Source organism: Artemia sp. Qi Xiang Cuo, chromosome 21, assembly GCF_049724085.1.
Source record: "Artemia sp. Qi Xiang Cuo chromosome 21, ASM4972408v1, whole genome shotgun sequence".
NCBI classification, from domain to species: domain Eukaryota; kingdom Metazoa; phylum Arthropoda; class Branchiopoda; order Anostraca; family Artemiidae; genus Artemia; species Artemia sp. Qi Xiang Cuo.
Window position 1 is genome coordinate 21,967,875 of NC_142814.1, and position 9,040 is coordinate 21,976,914.

The 9,040-nt window shown below is 35.5% G+C and overlaps 1 protein-coding gene across 1 annotated transcript in view; it reads right to left on the reverse strand.

The window, feature by feature from the left end:
* Positions 1 to 9,040, reverse strand: part of LOC148939344 (glutamate-gated chloride channel-like) — an 84,988-nt gene that overhangs the window by 63,379 nt on the left and 12,569 nt on the right. Inside the window, exons 3-4 of the mRNA XM_089106852.1 lie at positions 4,940 to 5,034; positions 1,170 to 1,304 (exon numbers count right to left, since the gene is read on the reverse strand). Of these exons, the coding sequence (XP_088962978.1) occupies positions 1,170 to 1,304; positions 4,940 to 5,034 (230 nt within the window). The remainder of the gene's footprint in view (positions 1 to 1,169; positions 1,305 to 4,939; positions 5,035 to 9,040) is intronic.

Consider the following 9,040-nt stretch of genomic DNA (forward strand, 5'->3'; position numbering starts at 1 on the left):
AAAGTCAAACATTAGCATAAAAAGCAAGGTATTGACGAGGGGGCAGCCTCCCTCATATACTGAATTAGTACTGGACCTTTCAACTATGCTGAGCAAAATTACTATCTCAAAATTTTGATCGAATGACTTTGGGGAAAAAGGGGTGTGGGAGGGGGGCTAGTGGCCCTCCAGTCTTTTTGGTCACTTAAAAAGGGCGTTAGAACTTTCAATTTTCGTTTGAATGAGCCCTCTTCCGGTCTTCTAGGGCCAGGTTTCTGATACGCTGAATGTGATAGTGTAATTTTCATCAAGATTCCTGGACTTTTTGGAGGTGTTTCCTCCCTTTTAAAAATGAGGCAAATTATCTCAGGCTCGTAGCTTTTGACGGGTAACATTAAAATTAATGAACTTTATATATTTGGAATCAGCATAAGAAGCCAATTCTTTTGATGTATTCATTGCTATCGAAATCCTGTTTTTTAGAGTTTTGGTTACTATTTGGCTGAATCTCTCTAAACTTACGGTTCGTTACCAAAAACTGATTGATATTTTAATTTTTCGTGAAAAGATTTCGTTAAAAGAAGTAAAAGTCAGAAACATAGATTTTTAGTATACTAAACAAATTCATAAAAATTAGCTGCAGTTACTAGCCTGTTCAGTCATAGTATATTTGAGTCTTATTTAGAACAACTAAAGGTAATTATCGTTCTAAAAATTAAATAGCAAAAGTATTCACCAAGAAAGTAATTTTCAAGCCCAGAATTTTTGTCCCAGAAATTTCCAGAAATTGTGTAGAACTTTTCAAACAAAAAATTTCCAGCTAATGAATAGAGAAAACCTGAAGTTAAATATTCAGTTTTCAAAATTTATCGTAGAGTATTACAGATTGAATTTAATCAGCTGTTCGGCTGTTGTTAACGACAGTTAAGCTGTAGAACACACCAAAAGAATGTAGAAGAGTGAAAAGAGAAGAAACAATCTGAAAAAGCAACCAACGCCATCTAGTATTACCCGGTAAAATACAGTTAAGTACAATCCATCCCATCTAAAATCTAACGCTCCATCCCATCTAAAATCTCTGCTTAGCTTTGATATTTACAAGCTGTGGATCAAATTTAAACGATAAATACGGAAAATCACTTGTCTTTTTTCGTCCCAGAAATTTCCAAACTACTAATAAAGTAACCTACCAGTATTAGTCTTGCTGTTACAGTAGTCTGTGTAGAACTTTTCCAATGTGAAACGAGGTAAATGAAGATTTTTTCTAATCTGAACCGGATCACCGTCTCTCCACAAAAAAACGAGATCGTCTGTAGTCCAACCATCTGGAACAATAAACGATAATTTTCAGTTAACTATAATCCTCAAAAGCAACAATATTACTTGTTGTAAGATAAAAATTTGTAGGGTGTACAAATTGAACTGTATCGGTGTCCAAAACCCTATAGGCACGGCTCTGTGTATGCCAGGGCGCTAAACGCGGCTTTAAACAAAACTTATTTATTTTACTGATTAGATGTCTTAATTTCTTCTCGTAATGAAGAATCTTCTTCTTAGAAGACGTCCCATTGTTCCAAACGCTTCTCGATAAAGAATCGTAAGTAAACAGCAACCCGTGGCAATAGCAACCGAAATCCAGAATATTGAAGGTTGAAAACAATGATATTTCAACATATGAAGCCTGTACGATGGAAATCGTTAATGACTTTCAAAGGATAGTCTCCAGTTTTAGATATTCTTATGAATATTCTTGAGTCAAGCTTTATTTTAGTGGATTATATGACAATTGGGAAGATTGTAAACAGTCCCAACAACAAAAAAAATATATGGGGAAGGTTCAACTTTATCAGCAGAACCTCTTTCTGCAGATGGTTTTTCTGCTGAGATACTGGGACTAGCTCTGCGCAAAAAGTGAATCTGAATGTACAGTTAATTCGATCAAGACCACGCTGATGAGTGTATACCCTTGTATCAAAACCACGCTACTCAAAATCTTGTGGGTGTGATTAGTCTCTATTGTTCCTTAACCAGGTTCACTAAGACAAGGAATCAATCGAACTTCAGTCAAACGATTTGAGACTAGGTACGCTATTCTGGGCTACCATAAGAAGCCCGATTTTGACGTCTAGTGATAAGCCAAGAACCGTTTACGAGAAGCTGATCTAATCTGAGGCGTTTCGCTAAATAGTAAAAAACGGTTTTCAGGGTGGATTGCATCCACCAGCAAGGAAATGGGTAACCTTACCAAAATACCTGAAGAAAAAAAAAATGACGTGGAGCTTATGTCAAGTAAACATTCTTAGGAAAAGAAAAAGACATTACCAGTGAAAAGAGAAAGCCTCGAATTTGAAGTTTTAATCACACAAGATATATTCTAGAAACTGAATTTAAGCATAAATATGCAAGATATAACCTAAACCTATGAAAGATAATAAAAGAGGTAGAATAACCAAAATAAAAGCACACCCTGGCACACATCTTTCGCCAATATGCCTGTTTGCCTACCCATGGTTCTGCCTCTTAGCTTCCCTGTCTGTCTTTTTCTCTCTTCCTCTATCATTTTCTTTTTCCTTCTCTACCAGGAGGTGGTTTTGAGTGCCTGAGTTGCCAGAAAAAAATATACTTAATCGCATAAGCCAGCAAAATACATTTTTAGAACATTTTCTATAATCATGCACATCACGAAAATTAAAACATTGTAAACCAGAGTTTTCTTGATTATTAACTAAGAAAAAAAGCTTTCCAAAAAAGAAGTTTTTCAAAGAAAATTAGAGATCCATGTTAATTTTAAGAACAACATAACTAAACTCCCATAATAATTAAAACTCAAAATGACCAGAAATTACTATTAAAGAATAAATGAAACTTAAAACGAAAAAAATCACTATAAATAAAAGTTTGGCAACAGTCCCCTTCCTCCTCCCCTAACTTTAAAAGTCTAAGGCCTACTACATCATTTGTTTTTTACTAGAAACTATGTATGTTTTGAGCAGTCCTTGGAAAGAGCTGATAAAATGAAACTGAATTATTTCACGTATATTGATACCTATTGTTGAAAACTAAGCAATTCAAGATTTTATTTCACGGTAATTTTTATTTTGGTTTACAATGTTGTAAGTACAAAATAAAATATTCGTAATATAATTCGTTTTCAGTAAAGGGCAAAGTTTCATCGAAGTAACAGAACATCAAAGTATTGTTTGTTTTCAACATTAAAGTTTCAAAGTTCGACATCCCCCCTCAAACTTCCCTGAAAGTAGTCACAAGTAGATGTATTAGCAGTTGAAAGCGGTCGCAGTCACATTTGGAAGTAGTAACATTTGCAGTCGCAATCAGTCTCATTTGCTGCTACAAAAAATACAGTACTAGAAGTGGTCCTGAAAACTTCAAGTTAATCCCCTTGCTTGTTCCTATAATATTGCAGATAGGCATTTTGTATATAACATGGATACAGATATTTTTTTATTTAGCGCAACATACTCCTCAACATTTCTCAAAATTTTATTTCAATACCCTTAGCTTTTTCGAACACACCCAGGATCATTCCTTCCTTTCTCAATGATAAAATCCTACATTTAAAAAATTGAAAATTTGCATAATTCATATTCCTTGCCCCAGGGGCTCTGGGGCATGGTCCCTAGAAGCATAGCTGTTAGAATTTGTGACTATTTCGAACATATGAACAATCATTCACTTGTACAAGCTACAGCCCTTTCCCCAGGGCTGGGGGAGGGGGTTTTCAAACCGGGAAGTATAGTTATTTGGCCTTTGGATTATTTTGAACAAAATAGCTATTTCAAAATCTTGATCGGAAGCAATTGAGGAAAAAAGAGCATGGGAGCTGGTTGTCCACCGTATCATTTCTGACTCTTAAAAAAGAAACTAAAACCTTTGCTTTCAAATAGAGCAAGCCTCTTCTGAAGTTTTTATGACCAACTGTTCCATAAAAACCTTGTATGTTAATAATTGGCAGCTTTTATAACATACAATCCTTGCCCCTGGGCTTTGGGTGGTTTTGTCCATCTCGAAAGCATAGTTATATGACCTTTGGATTATAATTTCCAATCGTTTGAGAATCCTTCAAAGCTTGTACGATCATCCCTTCCATAAGAAATACTTCTGGAGAAAAATATTATAACCTTATGGCTCTTTACTATAGCCAACGTCATAGCCTTGCCTCTGAAGAAAGCTTATATGTTAACAATGGGCAACGTGCATAAATTCAGCTCTTGCCCCGGAAACCTCGGGGTGGTTTTTCAACCCTTGAGGTAAAGTTATTTGACTTTTGGACTATTTTGAACAAAATGGATATATCAAAATTTCGATTGGATGCATATGGAGAAAAAGCGTGAGAGAGGAAGGGGTAGGGAGGCTGGTTACCCTCCGTTCACTTTCAACTCTTAAAAAGGGCACTAAAAATTCTGATTTCCAATCAAATGAGCCCCCTCCAAAGTTTATATGACCATCTTTTCCATGAAAACCTTATATGTTAACGACGGGCAACTAGTATAACTTGTAACCTTTGCCCCTGTGGCCGCTATGGAGTTTTCAGCCCCGGAGGGATAGTTATCTTTGCTTTGAACTATTTCGACCAAAATGGCTATCTCAAAATTTTTATCGTATCTTTTTGGAGGAAAAGGGTGTAAAGGGGGGAGGGGGACTGGTTGCCCTCCATCTACTTTTCACTTTTAAAAAAGGAACTAAAACTTTCCTTTTCCAATCAAATGATTCTCCTCCAAAGTTTCTACTACCATCCCTTCAATAAAAATCTTATATGTTAACAATGGACAACATGCATACCTTATAACCCTTGCCCCTGGGCTCTGGATTTTTTTTTAATCCTGGAGGCACAGTTATATGATTTTTAGACTATTTTGAACAAAATTACTATCTCCAAAATTTTGATCGAATACATTAAGAGAAAAGAGGGTGGTAGGGGGGCCAGTAGCCCCCCGACTACTTTTAACTCTTAAAAACGGCACTAGAACTTCCAATTTCCATTCTATTGTGACCACTCCAAAGCTTGTACGGCCACCACTTCCATATGAAGTACCTCTAAGAAAAAAATAATAACAAAACATTGAAGCCTTATGGTTCTTTTACTATAGGCAAAGCTACAGCGTTGCCTCTGATGGCGGATTTATTAAGGTGACATTAATAATATTTACAGAGGGATCAGACTATGGGAAATCAATAGGTATATTAGACACTTTTCCGGACTGACCATTATACCGACTCGATTTATTTTATAAAAATGAATAATTTTGAAGGTATTTCCAGTAGCAAAAATGTGAACTACTGTCATGGTTTTCAGAGGCAACCTAGTAAAGAAAGAACCCTAGTCTATAGGGTTCGTTTAAAGTGAGCGAAAATGATTTTAGGGAGATTTCAAAAATAGCCCAAAACCCCACAAAATGGTGTCGAATCAAAATATAAACTGCCCCATTAGAATAGCCACAGCTAGAAAACCCCATTTAGGAGAATTACAATCCCTGATCTTGACCGACAAGCAAAATCACTGTTTCGCATGGGATGCTCAAGATGGGGGACTGGGATTGTCCTATAAAAGGTTTTTAGCTATAGATTCTAATGGAGCAGTTGCCTTTTCGATCTTACACTATTTTTGTCATTTTTGCTGGAACCTAGCAAAGAGCACGCCACGAACAGCAATTTATGTGGTTGTGCTTATCCAACGAATTGTCAGAAGTAAGGATAATGTAATTAGTCTACAGATTTATTTAAATGTAGCTTCCAATTGGTGATTTTGTAGAGAAAATGCTGATAAAAAATTTGTCCTGACTAGAATTTTTTTCAAAGATGTGTTTTTAAACTTTCGGTTACTATGGACTGCAGTTCGTTCCTCGTGAACGAACTACACTGTATACAACCGTAATTCGTTCCTTGTGAATTTCTCCCGCGCGTAAAATTACAATATGGAGAATGTCTCGCGTGGAACCCCCCCCCCCCCGCCCTCCAATGGTACATACATACTTTAGACAATTCAAACCCGGTGAAAATTTCCCCCTGACAATGCCGTTTAACCTTTTCACATGTTAAATTGAGTCGACCAAGAGAAAGTCGGCAAAAAAATAATTAAAAATAATTTCGTATAGGAATTTGGACAAATTTGCCCAGTGTCAAAATTCCCCTGGAATGTTCATGCCCCAGAAAGTTCCCTCTCTGTGGAAAATTCTCTAAACAAAAAAATTCCCCTAGCATAAAATTCACCCCCCCCCGAAAAATGTCAGTATACTTCCCAATAACAAATATCATACGTAAACAATGGGGAAATTTCATGACTTACAGAGCTTTCTCCAGGGGCTGTAGGGGGGTCATATTATCCCCAAAATCTTAGCTATTGAACCTTTCAACTATACTGAACAAAATGACTAAAACAGGTTTTAGGAGAAAAGGGGGCGGGAGTGGGCTAGTTGCCCTCCAACCTTTTTGGTCCCTTAAAAAGGGCACTAGAGCTTTTAATTTCCGTTGGAATGAGCCCTCTTCCAATATTCTAGGATCATTTGTTCGATACAATACCCCCTGAAAAAAACCGGAGCTTGAAACCTCTACTGTAGTGTTCTCTTATACTCTGAATCGGATGGTGTAATTTTTGTTAAGATTCCTTGATTCTCCGGGTGTTGTTTTCCGCCTTTTTTCGACAATCAGGAAAAATTTTTCTGAATCGTAGCTTTTGAAGATTGACGCTAAACTTAATGAGTCTTAAATATTATTTTGAAGTATCTATTATTACCAAAATTCCATTTTTATAGTTTTGGTTACTATTGAGCCGAGTCGGTCCTTACTTACAGTTCGTGGTAGCGAACTGTTTGATAATAATTATTATTCCTGAATCACCTTTGAAAGAAAAAGTCTTGTTCACTAGACAGTTTTTCTTGAAACACCTATTTAAACTTTTGGTTACAATGGACTGTGCTTTGCTCTTTACTTGGTTACAGGTATGAAATTTTAGTTATTGCTGCAACCATGACCATTTGTTTCGTTCCCTCCCCGTCAATTTAACAGGGATGTATCTCCCCTTCAAAATTAAACATTCCAAACCACAAATGATTAAAGGCGAAAACATGTGTGTTAATTATTGGTCTTCTGATTCGATCTTGTAGCTGACACTTGTCCACTGCTTTATGCCAACGTTTCGCCAAAATTATACATAAAGGTTAATATCCTTCAAATTTCCCCCGCAACTGCTTCAATAAGAGTTAATTCAAGTTTGAAAATACTTTTCAGTTGCTAAGTTTCGCTTTAGGTCTTTAGGTTTTGAACTGAGTTTTCAACTTGAATAATCGAAATATCCATATTTGATATTTTACATATTGTATGTTCAGCAATAAGTAAAATTTTAATTTTTATGCGAGGAAATAACAAAATTCACCGAACTCTTCATGAAAACTCTTTTAAAACCACGTAAGTCACTCTTTGTTGTAAATTTCGAGCCGACGGGATCATTAAGATGAATGTTCTTCAAATATGATATGAAAATACTACATCTCTAAGCAACCACATGCTCATACATTTATTTGGAATGTAGCATTTTGTTTTTGGGGTGGGGGGGGACAAAACCTCTGAAGTGGGAGTAAAAATTTTGTTTAGATGGGAAATATAGAAAATCATAATGAAACGATGAAAACTCTTAAGATTTAGGGGTTGGGAGGGCACATAGACCTCTTTTGCACGTGTCTATATGTAAATAGTGAATGATACTGGACAAAATAAACAATTTTAATACCAAAATCAGGCGACATTGATATGTCTTACGTTCATTTCTGTGAAAACGTCAAAATTATGTCACAGAATTCAAGAAAACATGATGTTTACACAACCAAACCTTTTACAGAACCGTGTTTCCAATATTCAATTTATTCTTAATTTAGAAAAAAATATTTTGACGTTTTAAATTGTAAAAATTTTATATATAGGCTCGTTGGCTTTGGGATAAAAGAAAGATTAGCTTTAGTAGTACACACCATTACTTTTACCACAAATATTTATTTAGTACCACAAAACCATTAATCGCATTGGCAATGTGCCTCCTTCCCCAAGAGTAGATTAGATTTCAAATTTGTTATATATGATTAAATGCTTAGCTTTTTAACCCTAGAATAGAAATATCCAGGCAAATACTTTTCCAATTTCTGGACTCTTTCGAATATCCCCAAGCTTCGGGCAAGAGGGAATCTGATCATTTTACAGCCAAACATATGTATGTAAATATTGATGATGTCATAGCTAAAGGCCATAGTTTCCAAAGAGAAAATATTCCAACAGTTCATCGACTGATAGTTAATTAAAACCGTGCACCTGGCAAACAGTGTAAGTAAACAAACTGGCTTTATAAAACGTTATTTTTTAAAACATCGTTACAGTGGTGGAAAGTATCCTCTTTTTCTCCTATCAATTAAAAAAAAACTTTTTACCAAAAGAAGTTTTTCAAAGAAAAGTACAGAGCTACATTAAACCTAGTCAAGCAGTAATTCCAGTGTAAAACCAACATGAATCATATAAAAAATATTAGTGAAACATAAAATGAAACCTAAACTGAGCAGAAAATACCCTAAACAATGGTAGGATTGAGGCCCCCTATGCCTTGTAAAAGCCAAAACGTCATAATTTGTCATAACATCAACAAAAAAAAAGAAAGAAAATCCTCATATTAACCAAGATTGCTGAAAAGATCTAATGAAATTTTCTCAATTCTTTTCAGCCATTCCTAATCCTTTTCAGGTATCCATTGAAAAGTATGGAGGAGCCATTCCGAAGATCTCCCCTACAATATCTCTGATTGAAACCTGAGCAAACTGTCAGGGCATGACGCTATAACTGCAGACATTCAAACTCAAAGAAAAGAAACTTTTAAAGTTCAATTATTCACAACTGTCCTTGTGAATTTAGCTCATAATAGGAAGCATGGCTTTCCTTTTAGACTTCAAGGAGGAAATGTGTAAAAAAGAGCGACTAGTTAAATATTCAGAAGCAAGTGCAACAGAAAATTAATTATTTAATATCTACAGACACATCCTTTTCAGTTAAAAACTTTTCAGTTTTT